This window comes from Lepisma saccharinum, chromosome 2, assembly GCF_977018435.1.
Source record: "Lepisma saccharinum chromosome 2, izLepSacc3.1, whole genome shotgun sequence".
NCBI classification, from domain to species: Eukaryota; Metazoa; Arthropoda; class Insecta; order Zygentoma; family Lepismatidae; genus Lepisma; species Lepisma saccharinum.
The window spans coordinates 127,789,587-127,804,845 of record NC_139230.1 but is presented as its reverse complement, the minus strand read 5'-3'; the positions used below and the strand labels follow the sequence as shown (position 1 = coordinate 127,804,845).

The window sequence follows — 15,259 nt, the reverse complement described above, 5'->3', positions numbered from 1 at the left end:
CAAACATTTCTTTCATAAATCTGAAATGCACATTTTAAACTATGATATTTTTATGGTTGACTCAATTAAATATTTGTAATTTAATTAACTTTCATATTTATTATATTTGTGAATTTAATGAAAGCAAATTCTTTTATTGTTGATACTTAATTGCAAATATGTGTTTTTCTTGGTTCGAAATTATAACTATTTTAATCCATAAGAGCTAAATTTCAGTGAAATTTATTAAAAACATAAGCCTTATGGACATTTGAAATCATTCTTTACAAATATGTGAAGTTAAAGAAAAATATAACAGAAAACTACAAGGGCCATAATTATTGTCTTTAAGATAGAGAAATCAACATTATATTTAAATTGTTTATTGAATCACAGAAATCTAATATTGCCATTGTACACAATTTGGATAGCCTACGTAACACAACTATGTTATCAAGAGAGGCATTTGTGAATTGCATTCTGCTTGGCATGCTGAGGTAATAAATGGAGCCTCAATCTCTCTGTGTGTGTAGGTAGATAAAATGTGAAGCTGAAGAACCCTTCATACTACAAAATCACAAAAATTGATATCCATATAGAGATAAGGAAGTTATTTTCAATCACAACCATTCAGAACTTATATTTGGAAATACTTATATAATAAATAAATATACTTTTCTAATGGTGTTCATTTCAGTCACAGACAAAACAAAAAGAATTGACAGAAAAACGAAACCTTGTTAAAACATGTAGCTCACATTATTGTTCATTGAATAAAATGGCTATAATGACATTCATTTTTATATTACAAATTGTTATGGTTGCTATAAAAAGTCTAATGTCGAAAATATTATTGAACTGACATCACAAGTCAGCTTGAATAAAGTGGTATATGATCACTCAATTTGTGTATCATTGCATGTAAAATATGGTAACTACAGAAATGCCTTGAACAACCTCAAACAAGTCGCATGTAGCAACACAGAAAAATAATAATTAGCATGAAATATCATGTTTGTATGATAGTAAATCACATTTGCTCTAAATAGTTTAGAAATTTATTTTAATTTGAAATTCAGATTTCTTTTTTAAACATAAACTTTCAATATTTCAAAACTTGCATTTTTTCACTTATGATGCGAAAAAGATGACTGGAAACATCAAGTTTCCCATTGCTAGAATCAATTATATTTTCTCTAATTTTGCCAGGTGTAAATACTTTAAGGTAATTAACCTTCAAATGTTCAAATGGCTTACAGACAGTTAGAGCTTTCTGAAGCTGCCAAATGCATCACTGCAGTTAATACAACTTGGGGATTATTTAAAGCTCACAGGCTACCTTTTGGCACAAACACAAGTGGAGATCTGTTTCAAATGGTCCTAGCAAAGATCCTAGATGATATTCCCGGAGTTTCCTTCTACTTTGATTATGTCATCATCAGGAGTGAAACATTGCAAGACTGTTTCACATGTCCTGAGTCATCTGGCCAAACACAAGGCGAAAGCGAGCGCCAACAAAAGCCAATTCATAACCTCATCTATCGAGTATCTAGAATACAAGATTGATGGCACTATACACCCATCTGATAAGAATCTGGAGGCTGTCCTCAATTCTCTACCACCTCAAGACAAATCACAACTATGTTCTTTCATTGGAATGATCAACTTAAATCAAAAGTTCATACCCAACCTAGCTTCCAAACTTCACTTTCTGCTTTCTTTACTCAAGAAAAACATTACTTGGAACTGGGACTGAAACTGTCAATGTGAGTTCAAGAGCATCATGGCGGAACTTCGACAAGTAAATCCCATTGTGCCTTTCGACCCAACAAAGCCAGTTGTACTTATCACCAATAGGTCTCCTTTCGGCTGTAGCATGAAATTGTGTCATAGGGTCGACAGCAGTCTACAGACCATCTCCTGCTCCTCCACCACCTTTAGTGAGATGGAGCGGAGATATTCCCAGGTAGGGAGAGAAGCATTAGCCATAGTTCACAGAATCAAACGATTTCGCAAATTTCTATTCGGATCCAAGATCGAGATTATTACAGACACGTACTGTAAAGTTTATATTTTCTTCTGATTGAGCCATTTCAAAACATTCATCAAATAGGTTGATGATATGAGCTCTATTTTATCATCTTACCAATGTAGTATAATCCATTTCAACAAAGTAGAAGTAGCTGACATTTTAAGCAGATTGCCTACACAAACATTACCAGCTGGAAAAGAACTTCTTGCATATTTTGGGTCCATTGAAGATGCTGTAGTTCCTTCATCACGAGTCTCAATACACAATGCCACTTCAAAAGACCCACTGCTTTCATTGGTAGTCTCCCATGTAGTAAATGGTTGGCTATGTTGCCAAACTAACTGCTAGCGGAAGGGAAAGACAGAAAATTCGCTGTGTGCAACATTCAACATTTTTTTTTATAATGCATACACAGTGTATACGAGTACAGGTGAAATAATACAGTGAATATTTGTACATGGATTATAATATATCACTAAAGTATACAAGTATACAAGAACTAAAACTGACCCAGACTCGCAATGTTCGAGAATACCCACAACAATGAAGGGTTATTGCAAGAGACAAACTTAACACCCATTGTTTTGTCATTCACAACAACTCAGCTGTCAACATGGTGGCAACGAAAATAACAAGATGGAAGGAAAATGAAAGGGTCATTGTGTGTGCATTGAAACTTGTTGTTTCTCAATGTTTCTCCAACTTTCTTCGAGAAATGATAGCTCTGCTGTAGGTGATGGAAATTTATGGGACATGGACAGACAGGTTCAAAATGTCTTACCCCATCTTATGATGAACCCTAAAGTGGTGAGTTTTATGAAAACTTCCTGCACACAGAAAAATACAGATCACGGCATTTGACTTGCTCACTGCAGTTTCCAAACTGTACAAAGTTGCACTCTTGCCATTCGTTGGTTGCCAACTGATATAGCTTCTAAAACCATATGCTGTATAACAAAACTTAACACACAACACTATAACTAAACCCCTATCACATCATTTTGTTTCTGCCATTACCTTATGAAGGCTATGATACCACTCAAATTGCAAAATTGTTTAAACAGAATTTCATGGAATGGCATGCTATGGGTGCCACAGCAGCTAATAATTCTATTTACCTCATGTTTGCAAGAATACATGGATAGAATTGGGCATGGTTTGGTGTGAAGTATATCAGAAGGCAATGGATTAGTGATAGTTTCTTTTCTTGCATCACTAGAAAAGCAGAAAAGGAAGAAATCTAGCCAAGTATAACTGTGTAGAGGGATGTGTTTACTTTGTTTCAATTGTTGTTTTAATCCATCTTATACACAATTGGCTAATCAGAACTGGTCCTACAGTTTAAAGTGTGATCCGAACCACAGTGCAATGTAACTCCACCAGGGTATCGAACCCAAGACCCCTTGATTTCAAGGCGACAACGTTATCACTATGTCATCAGGGACTTAGTTCCTCAGCAAAAAGTAACAATATCTTCATTTATTAGAATTCTTGTTATAACCCTTAACAGGCATCATGCCACACTGTAACAACAAGAACATAGCTTGGTCCCTTGGTCCACCAAATTGAATTTATTAATTCCATGAGTTATTGAAACATTAGCAAACTTTTTAACACATTATTATCACATGTTTTGGACCTCCTTTATGGAATTATGATAATATTAATCCACTATTTCTGTTATTGCCATTTTTATTACTCAGTTCATCTAATGCTACAAAAATCTGTCACATATTCATAAACAGCTCTATAAATTCATTTTCATATGACTGTAAGATAAGAAAGCATTTTTTTGGCTCAATTATCACAGAACATATATGCAGTTACCCAAAGAAAAGAAAATCACATAAAAAATTCACACACAATAAAATTCTGCACAATGCCGAAATGAGGGAAAAAAGCACATTGATTGTAGCTGTAGTTAATGGAAATAAGTGCTTCATTATCACTTTTATCAGTCTCCATATCTGATAATTCACTTTCACTTCCAACTTCTTCAAGTGTGGCAAGCCAGGGGTCCCTGATTCGAGTCCCGGCTTGGGCATGGGTGTTTGTGAGTATCCATTCATCAATTTCATCATATCATCACTCCTCCCCATCTTCGCAAATTAGCGAAAAGTGGCACAAAAGCAAAGTAAAATGAAGCAAATAAATCAATCAATCAAATCAATCAAGTGGCAAGGATATTTCCAATAAAAGATGGATAGTCAACTCAGATTCTTGCACAAGGTTCCATACCAAGCAAAGGGCATCATGTTGGTAAATGGACCGATGCATGTCTATTGTTCTAAAACTAAAAATCAGCGAGGGTCACATAATATACCAAAATATGAAGCTACTGAAAAGGAGAGAAAAGTGCTTGTTATTGCTTCCAAGAATGAGAGTGTTGTTCTATGCTGCAGATCCCAGAGACCATGCCACGTCCGTTAAGGGTTAAGTCCACTTTATGTACAGAAAGGCTAACTGGGACAGGACCCACAGTTTAATATGGGATCTGAGCCACTACGCGCCCCCACCGAGTGTTGAACCCAGGACCCATTTATTACAAGACAAGGACTTTACCACAATGCTAGAGGGGAGGCCCTATAAATACCTTCGTTTTTAGCTCTTTCTCAGTTGGTTGTTGGTCACAGTTACCATTGATATTTTTTATTCAATTATGTCTTCATATTATTCCTCATGAAAATATGTTGAGATATAAAAATAAATAACCCTCCAAAATTATATTTATGTAAAGTTGTAAACACTAATATGGGTAGCATTAAAACTACAATCTGAGATATCAAATCTGAATTGATAGGTCACTAGGCACCTTCTCATTCTCAAGAAAACTATTAGAATAAGTCACAGATGGTGACACTGCTATCAAAATATATCGAATTATGAGTCTCATGATAACAACTAATGGAACCTCTTATGCAGTAAGAACAACAGATAAGGGCTTCTTATGAATGTCCACATGACTGTTTTAAGTTGTTTGTGCAAAAGTAGTGAAGTAGCTAGTAGCACATGGAAGTGGTATAGTGAGTTACTTTTTAGTAGATGTAGCTGTATCTGTGGCAAAGCTACTTTGAAAATGTAGCATTCTGATCAGTGTTGATCGGTATGCACTTCCTTATGAAACAATTCATTTATCTATTGATTACAGCCACAAGTTAGTTGATAGAAAATTAAAATAGAAATTGTAGGATTGAGACCAGAGATAAATTTACTTACTGTTCACAAAATAAACTTTTGACTGTATGTGCAATGTTTTCTCATGGAAAATATTTTAACTTTTAAAATAGCTTACCTTGAAAGATTGCCCTGAAACTCTGCATCCAAAAAATGGTTTGTATCAAGTTGAAGACAATAGTTTTTCTCTCTACAATTTTCATTCAGACGCCTTTTGCATTCATCCTTATCAATTACTTCTCCAACATATTCTGTTACAAAGTCTCCTGTAACATAAATATACAGTAATTAGTGAAAACTTATTTTTAAAAAATCAGCACTGCATTACTAAATTTGAACTCTGGGTTGAATTTCCAAAATTAAGTGAAGGAAGGGTTTTGGATAATAATGATCAAGTGCATCAGTAACAAAATAATAGAAGAAACAATTTAAGTGGTTTCATTTTTGCTAAATATTTCATCATGGTAGACTAGAACATTTTTAAGCATACAAAACAAGATATATATATATACAGAGGCCTATATTTTAATGGCACCACAGAAACATGTAAACAACATCAAAACAAAGATTTTTTCAGTAACATTTTTGTCATTGTTGTGTCATTTCAAATCTGCAATCATTCAAAAAACCTGTTTATTTGTCTGTATGCTGGCAACCTAACATTGCATCTGTGCTGTAACTTCCTGTCATGAAACAAACAGTATATGCCTGTGTTGCATATCTGTGAAAAATAACAAACTACAAACCACGTTATGTGCTGTAAAATGAAGCGAGGAACATGTCTAGTAACCCAATATAAAATAAAAAAATTATGCAAAAAATGGTGGCAAAACAACATGTTCAAAAGGAAGTGATTTATTAGATTTCATCATTGTATGTCAAATATATGCAAAACCCATTGCCAGATTTACATCTACAGGTTAGTCTATCCACTTGTCCTTCTGATACGTAAGAAAAAGAAAAACATCTCACCCAGAAGTCACATACCTCAGCCGTTCTTGCTCATGGCAGCATCTCGAATGTTGACTTTACTATCACTTTATAATAGGGGGAGGGGCAATTGATGGATGCTAGAGCATGATGATTATTTAGGTTTGGAAACAATAACATGTCTTCTAAAGATGTCAAAATTCTAAATTAAAATATGCACAGAACTTTACTTGTATTCTGTGAGCAATATGAAAAAGTATACAGACACTATCCGATGAAGTGCATTGCATTCAAATGAAAGTAATTAGAGAGAAGAGACCTTGAAATTTGGAGGCTGCCAGATAAAGATCTTAATGAGAAATTTCGAATAGTTGGTTTCCACACAGCGGCTTGTGCCCATGTCAGATGAGCCTCAGATTCGTAAGCTCATGTCCTAGATAAGATAGATATCTAGTTCTTCAAACATTTTCTTTTCTTAAATTTTTCCTGGTGCTCGAACATAAAATGGGACACCATATTGCATTAATAATTACAATGCAAGTCATTCCTGTAATCATTTCCTTACAGTCGAAGTCATAAAATTTCCTGCAAGTGGTGAAAATTTTTACTATACCCTGTCCCAGCTAACTCTGGAGCAGAGCCACGCATAGCAGCATTGAAGAGGAGGGAAATTGAGGAACCTCTTTTCTACAGCGACCATAAATTGCTGTATGCTTGTTACTCAGTGCATCGACAGTGACTATACATGTGTGAGCTTTGTTTGAGTTGTTGCTTTATGTTCACTTTATGCACAGAAAGGCTAATCAGGACTGGGCCTACAGTTTAAAGTTGGTTTTGAACCAATGTGCCATGTACCTCCACTGAGTACCAAAATTGGGACACCTTGATTACATAGTGACGACGTTACCTCTACAAATCAGGGACGCCCGCAAGAACTGTATAAACCAACAGGAAAATGATTAAGTCTGCGTCAAAGATGTCATTATATATTTCTAAACCTGCACCCAATCCTTCAGATACAATATTCCATACAATCATGAGAACAGCATCAGCTTTGTTTACAGAGGCAGTAGCGGCTATGTTTGGTGCCAAAACTGGAGGTGTAAGGAAAGTTTACTTTTTCTTGGCAGACAAGCCACAGTACAGAGGTATATTTACCATTTCAATCTGAGTGCTAATTTCTTGTATATTTTTATTTTGTTCAGATACGTGTTTGCACACATACCTCATTCATTATATAAGAACAGTACGTGGCAAATTGGAAGTTTTAAATCAAGTGATTACACCCACAAATTAAACAATTCAAGGACATTTAGGTGAGCTCAACTTAGATTCCTCCTGTCTAAAATATGCCAATATTATGTTATATTATTGGGATGCAGTTTTCCAAAATTTTTGACTGTAAATCATGTTTCCTTCAAGATAAACCCCTTTACCGCGGCATCCTTGAAGAGAAGTTCGATAAAAAAAAGATTGTCTACATATAGACGCCACAGCAAAATAAATTCATCATAAATAATAAATATTTAGACTCTCCGCAAAATGAAGTTAATCAAAACAATCTATATATAGACTATGCCGCAATTTACCATTATTTATTATATTACATTATCTACCATTTTTGGATTCATAAATTATTTTTATTTTTACATTTTAAATACACAAATTTTTAATTTGTACTTTTAATTACTTTTCGTAAGGTAAAATGTGTAATAGTTTTTTTTGTTTATCGAATTTTTGTTTATTTCTTCAATAACAAACAAAATACACATAATTACAAAATTAATATTGCTGAAATTTTATATATTTTGATTACAATATACAGGGTGTCATTTTAATGGCGCTCACGGACCACAGATATGTATAGAGGACATCAAAACAAACAACTTTTCTCAGTAACATTTTTCTCGTTGGTACGTCGATTCGACACTACAGCCGTTCAAAAAAAGACTATTTTGCTGCCTGGATGCTGGCAACCCAAAGCAACATTTGATCGTATCTGTGACATCATTTCCTGCGGCGAAACAGCACATGGCACGGTTGCAAGGAACACACAAATTTTGTGAAAATTGACAAACTACTAACCACATGATTAGGGGTAAAACGAACCCTGAAATGCGTCCAGTAGACCGAACATCATAGCCAACCAGCCAAAAGATCAGCAGTCATCTCAGAGGAAGGGGGAAGTGAACCAAAGATATGAGAAATGGTAAAAACGTATTCAAATTGAAGTGTGAATATAGGATTTTGTCTCAGCCTACATGTTAAATATCAACAACAATACATTTTATTGGACTCACAGCTTACATGTGGCTGTTTAAGCCCAGCTAGATGTCAAATATTTGCAAATCTCGTTGAAAGGTTGATATCTACAGGTTTGTGTCCAGATGTCTCCTTGAATGGAGAATTGAACATATGGCAACCCTTGTCAGGAACAAGCATGTAGAATAAAAATAAGCTTCCAGTTTGAAGAACCCCAGTACACACGTGATGTCATATCTATAATTTCCTCGTGGACATTTTCTGGAAACTTATTCAGCAAAAATCGCAAATCTCTGAAAGGGAAGGATGATGAACATTTCTATTGGTGTTTTGTTACATATTGTAAATAGTGTGTAAATGCAATTCATTAATTATGAAGTTTTTACTTCTTTGTTGAAAGTAGGATCTGGAAAAAAAAAAAATCTGATCCAGACCCTGGTTGCCAAGGAACTTCAACCTTTTTCCACAGAATGTAGAAAGAGAGAGAGGACAGGGATATTCAACTTCTGAAATATAAATTATGTGTGAAATTAAAACAATGGAAAATCTTATAAGTGCAAAATCAAGAAAGTGTGCGGCCCTAACCTTACACCCTCTATACGCCTTCATGGCATGGTGGAAAGCACAGGGGAGAACTTTACTCTTTTTTTATGTGTGAAATTAAAACAATGGCAAATCTTATAAGTGCATGTTAACGAACTACAAACTATGAAAACCCCATTTTCCAGTTGGTTTTGATTGATCGATTGAGTTGGTGTTTTTGGTCAACTTTATGCAAAGTAACGATAATCGAGACTGGACTTGCAGTTTAAAGTGGGATCTGAACCACCATGTGCTTCCATCGGGAATCGAATCTGGGACCCCTTGATTACAAGGTGACAACATTACCATCATCAGAGAGGCCCTTATTTTCCTGTTGGAAAATGGCATTGGTCTTCAAGTTATTTCGAAATACAGTATGAACCTTATTTTTCTGAATTATACAGTGGAGATATGTGACGATACTATTCTTCAGCAAGGAAAATTTGTGGAAGTTGCTGTCTTCTGTCCAATTTATTCAATGGCTACAATGTTTAATCCTACAAGCATTCCTCAGCTATCCTAAAGGCTTGAGTAAAAATCTTAGACTTAAGATTCTCCACTTCCAACTACAATACACTACTACATAAATGTGTATGTCTTCATACCTTGAAAGAGAGTGGACAAAATAATGTAACAGTGTGGTGTAGGGGGATCGTGTTTGCTTGCAGAATGGAAGGTCTTGGGATCAAATCTCCTTCCTTGCAGAAACTTTTTTCAGAAATTAAATGAGAATGTGTATCTACATTTCTGGTACATTTCCCTTGATATTCATCCAATTTACATTCAGCATTTCCGGAAGACATTTTAATTGTAGTAAGCAAGATGCAGTGTGGATAAGCAGAAGCATGTGAAGTAAATTCTGAGGTGGGTAGTTTCAAACGTTGACTACAACATAAAATTTGTGGTTGTATCATGGAAAATTTGAAGCATATTTTAAGTCCACAGTGAAGAGCCCCAAAAAAAAAAAAATCCTGCTTGTATTGCTGTTTAAGGCAAGGAGGGACAATTATGCACTAGTTGTGCATTTATTTCAATATCGTCAGATTGGCCACTGCTATTTAAAAAAGGGTTTAGTATGCGAGAGAGTATGAATTTCTCTCCATGTTGCAAGTGGAAACTGTTTTTCAAGTTGATTAGTAAGCTAGACTCAAGGTCCCGGGTTCGATCCCCGGCCGGTTCAAATCCGGGAACTTTTCTAACGGTGGAAGCGGCCCCGGCGCCTACCCAGCGTCGAATAACATGGGTACCTGGGGGAAACCCTGGGGGGTAAAGGCGGTCAGGGGCGTGATGCTGATCACATCACCCCCACTCACGACCGGATCAAGAAAGTGTGGGGCGTTACCCCTACACCCCCTATACGCCTTCATGGCGTGGTGCTATGCACAGGGGAACACTTTACTTTACTTTTTTTTTTGCTAGACAGGATGTTTGAAAAATATGATTAATAAGTATTTACAGAATCCCATGTATTCCTCATGGGAAATCAACTTCAACTTCAAGCTACGGCTAATCAAATGGTAGTTTCGACTTTTCCATCTACTATGACATAGTTCAACAAGTCCTTTTCCATCCATGCACATTTCTAACCTATTGGATGTTTGATATTCCCGAGAAAACTAATAAAATAATGGTCCCATATGCCTAATGCATTTCTCCTTGCCTCATACTGCCATCCTGGCAGTGTTGCCAAACCTGATGTGCATAAAAGAGCTACATTTCACTATTAATAGAGCTAAAGATGACTTTCAAGGAACGAGGTTAACGAAGGCTGCATAAAATGCCTCCTAGGGTAATTTTAGGTGTCAGAGGGGTGTGGGCATTGCTATTACCTTTAGCTTTAAAGTGATGGCAATTTGTTCTTAGTTTTCACCACCTAGATTTGGCAGCATCACCCATCTCAATAATCCAATGATTTTTCATATGAAATAGAAAATAAAGATTCCCGGATAATAATATTGTCATCTTCACCTTAGCCACAGCGCTATATTTAAAAATAGCTAGGGAGGAAAGAAGGGGTGGGTGACACAGCCTATATATGAATATCACATCACGTGCAAAATGTACACTCATGGTAAAGGTTGGTCTTTACGGGCCGGAGCCAGTGGTGGCATCATAGTGGGGCAGAGGGTGGGTTCCACAGTTCACAGCCAAACGAGTGCATGAAAGAGTCAGATCTGGCTCCAAAAGAGCAAGTTGGCTACAGTGATCGGCAGCTGTCACAGTGAGAAAGACCTAGAGGAAATTGTCCCTTTCCCCCTTAAAGTACACTTTATGCACAGATAAATAGGAAATTGTCCCTTTCCCCCTTAAAGTACACTTTATGCACAGATAAATAAAGGGGGAGGGAACCTACAGTTTTAACTGGAATCTAAACCACTATGAAATGTGCCTACATCAGGTATCGAACCTGGAACCACGTGATTACAGCATCCTATTTAAGAACAGATATTTATGACATATACATTCTTAATGTGTGCTAAACCAACTTACGACAGCTGAATGAAAAAAAAAAGGTCTTGTCAATCACTGAATATCATTCAACTTGGGATGAGACTGCACCATTGAAAAATCAAGCAAGCTGTGCAGAAACTAATGGTGATGAATGCATAAATATTTATTGATTTAATATAAGCTTTTATATTACATTATGACAACACCTCATACTCGGTAATTATTGGGTCGGTGCATAAGTTTGAGGTATTTTGTTATGGGCTGGCAACACTGTGTTGCAAAGTGTTCGTTGTCCATTGTTATTGCTTAGTTTGTAGTTTTGTGTTCATAAAAACACAGTGCATTCTAATTCTGAGCATATTTTGTCTATTTTGCAGAAAAAACAAGGTGGAGTTTCAAGTAGACAAGTTGAACATTTCCAGCATATTCTGCTCTTCCGAGTTTAAATGAGGATCACGTGCAGCAGTAGGAAGTCCTTCCTAATGAAACTGCTCTGGAAACTTGGGTAACTGATTTCTTCAACTCAAAAACAATTTGTGATGTATACGTGGCTAATGCTGTATACTGAAAACACAACAGTTCTACAGGCGAGGCATCAAACTCCTCCCCAATATTGGCAGATGGTCATTGACCAGGGCCGGATTAACCTATGGGCAACTGGGGCAATTGCCCTGGGGCCCCCACAAAAAGGAAGCTGTGAAGGGTCTCCACCAAAAAAATTGTTTAGCCAGCTGGCTATGCTTGTAAAGAATTACATAAGAAGTTGTATTTTAAAAATAAAAAAAAGAACTTCAATATTGTCGTATGTCTACACTCTTCTGGATCCAATTGTAGCACAGATCTCAGTTGATCTGTTTGTAGATATCTGAAGCTCAGTATAGGTTGTACCATGGATTGATTTGGCTGTGACATGGAAATAAGGCAAACTTATTCAAACAATCAATTCTCAGATACGATTAAGATAATAAATAATCCTATGAAGTACATAACTTTCTTTCGTTAATAACATCCTATTAGAACTGTGAGTTTTTCTAGGGAAAAAAAATTGTGGAGATACTAGAGCTCTCTCTCAGTGCATCAGTGAACTATGGGACACCTAACTTTAAGCAGCGCTTTATCGTCTTTTCATTCTCATCATCGCGATTAACTTCAATAGGAAGAACAGTGACGTTGAATAACGGAAATAACAAATAATCGTAGAGAGTTGGCAATGCTGTTCCAGTTCCTAACAATAATGAAACACACTTCTACTCTATCAATTAAATATTTTTGTTATTGTGTTTTAGTTCCCTTGCTGTTGAATTGTCATGGATTGTCAGTGGTGACGTGTGAACATTTTACTTGAAATTCACTTAGCTTCAGGGTATAGTTGAAATGTTGCATGGAAATTTTGTGTAAACGTTGATACCTCTTGCTCTAGTAGTTACGTAAGAGATGTTGTGACTATTTTAAAGTGTTTTATGGGGAAGTTCTAGGAAAGAGAGAGAGATCAGTATTACAATTTTACATGTACCTATCGCTCAGTAGATATGAGAACAAGGGCTCGAATGGAAGAGTAAGTTTGAAGCACACGAACGACAAACAGCCGCAATGGGACCGTGACTGTTTTGTCCATTGTGTGCACGCACGGCGGTTGTTTAGTATTTACTATATATTGTAGTTATGGTGTTCACTCTTCATAATATACTGTAGACATTTAGACACAGGATTTTACTGTTGCAATAGCTCTACAATTTTCGTCCTGTAACTTTATTTTACTGCGTTATTCTCCCTGCAAACCTATCTGCGATATGTTCGACTGTGAAGGACTACTGATTCTAAAAACAGGTCTACCATTTCAACTGCAGAAAATTGGTGGTTAACATATTGAGCTAATAAAACTCCTAGTAAAAAATAAAAAAAAATGGGGGGCCCCCACAAAACATTTTGCCCAGGGGTCTCCACAAACCTTGATATGGCTCTGTCATTGACAATGGAGGCGAATACATTACTGACTGAGTGTTGTGACTGTCTATTGTTAGACTACAATAAAAAAATTTCATCTTACCACCTGGGTACTTGTGTTAGTATTTCTGTTAACATATGTAATAAAAATTTGTAGCATTATAAAATGCTACAAACTTATGCACCAACCCAATAACAAGGAAAAAAGATAAATCGGAGATGGTGGGATTTGAACCTATGTTGTTTCATTCTTGACAAAAAGGTATAACAGGGCAACCTTCTAACTAATTGCTCCATGAGATAACTAATGAAAACTTTGAAAACATGTTGATTTCAGTGGAGACAACCTTGTGCTGGAGTTCTGAACAATTTTTCGCCAGAGATTAAGGAATGGATGCAATTTTCAGAATCATCCAGTATTGTGTAATATATTTTCACTGAAATTTTGCCTAAAATCTTTAGAAATTTGCCCCCTTGTGTTCAAATGTGACATCAACTATGGCCAGATGGAGGTAAACCTGTTCAGTGTTTCAAAATGCACATAAATGTTACAATTTTCAATTTCAGAAAAGAAGAATCATAGATATTCTTGAACATTCGTATTTGTACTTACGTATTTTGTTTAATTGTGCATTGTAAACTGCTCGCCATTAAAAATGCAACACCCAGAAGGAGTAATCGGAATCGGACGAAATATGCACAGTGTGTAGAGGAGAGGTGCAGAAGGAAATGATTAGGTGTTCAAGGCCGTCATGCGTCATGTGCGCCTGCCACGCCATCTGGTAAGTGGTACCTGTAGCAGATCAGATAGGTGCAGAAGAGCAGGGAAAGTGCATGGTCGTGAGTGTAGTGTGTTGTGTTAAAATCGGTCAGCAATGCCACGTCGTCGAATACGGCAGCGATTCCAGCAGGTTTCCCAGTTCGATCGCGGCCGAATTGTTGCATATCGTGAATGCGGATTATCCTACCGTGAGATCGGTGCCCATGTAGGATGGAATGCATCCACAGTGATCCGTGTATGGAACCAGTGGGTCCAGGAAGGCACTGTAGAGTGACGTAGAGGTTCACAACGTCCGCGTCGGACGACGGAACGAGAGGACAGACGTCTGATACGCATGGCCCTTACAGACAGAACGGCCACGTCAACGAGGATTGCGCATGAAGTAAGGGATGTTTTACAACGTGAAGTAAGGGATGTTTTACAACGTCCAGTGTCCCCACAAACCGTGCTTTGTCGTTTGGCGAACCGGGGAATTTTTTCCCGGCGCCCACTGTTGCGGATTCCTCTGACGCTAGAGCATAGGCATTTGCGTCTGAGATGGTGCCAAGACCTTCGTGCATGGATGGCGGAGTGGAATGCTGTAGTGTGCTCTGATGAATCCCGCTTCTGTATACAACATCATGATGGATGTACATGTGTGTGGCGGCACCAGGCTTCATGACGCCTGCATCATGCATCATCACACAGGGCCTTCATTGGGTATCATGGTATGGGGTGCCATCGCCATAGGTGTTCGTTCGCGTCTCGTAACCATTCAAGGGACATTGAACAGCCAACGGTACATCACACAGGTTCTCACCCCTGTTGCTGTCCCATTAATCCATGCACTGCATAATGCCACTTTTCAACAGGATAACGCGCGGCCCCATGTTGCAAGGAATGTCCTCACATTTATGGAAGCTAACCACATGCCCCTGCTTCCTTGGCCAGCACGTTCGCCGGATATGTCGCCAATTGAACATGTCTGGTCCATGGTGGGTCGTCTGCTGGCCCAACTCAGGTTTCCGGCACATAATGTTGAAGACCTCTGGCACCGTGTGGAAGCCGCTTGGGACGCCATACCGCAAGCAGACATCGATAGACTCATTCTGCCCATGCCTCGCCGTGTTGCAGCAGTTATTGCC

The 15,259-nt window shown here is 37.3% G+C and overlaps 1 protein-coding gene across 2 annotated transcripts in view; it reads right to left on the bottom strand.

The window, feature by feature from the left end:
- The window catches only part of LOC145984493 (histone-lysine N-methyltransferase NSD2-like), a 514,670-nt gene that overhangs the window by 58,059 nt on the left and 441,352 nt on the right, over nt 1–15,259 (bottom strand). For both annotated transcript variants that reach the window (XM_083118148.1, XM_083118150.1), the window contains exon 12: nt 5,304–5,451. In XM_083118148.1, coding sequence (XP_082974274.1) covers nt 5,304–5,451 — 148 coding nt within the window. The remainder of the gene's footprint in view (nt 1–5,303; nt 5,452–15,259) is intronic.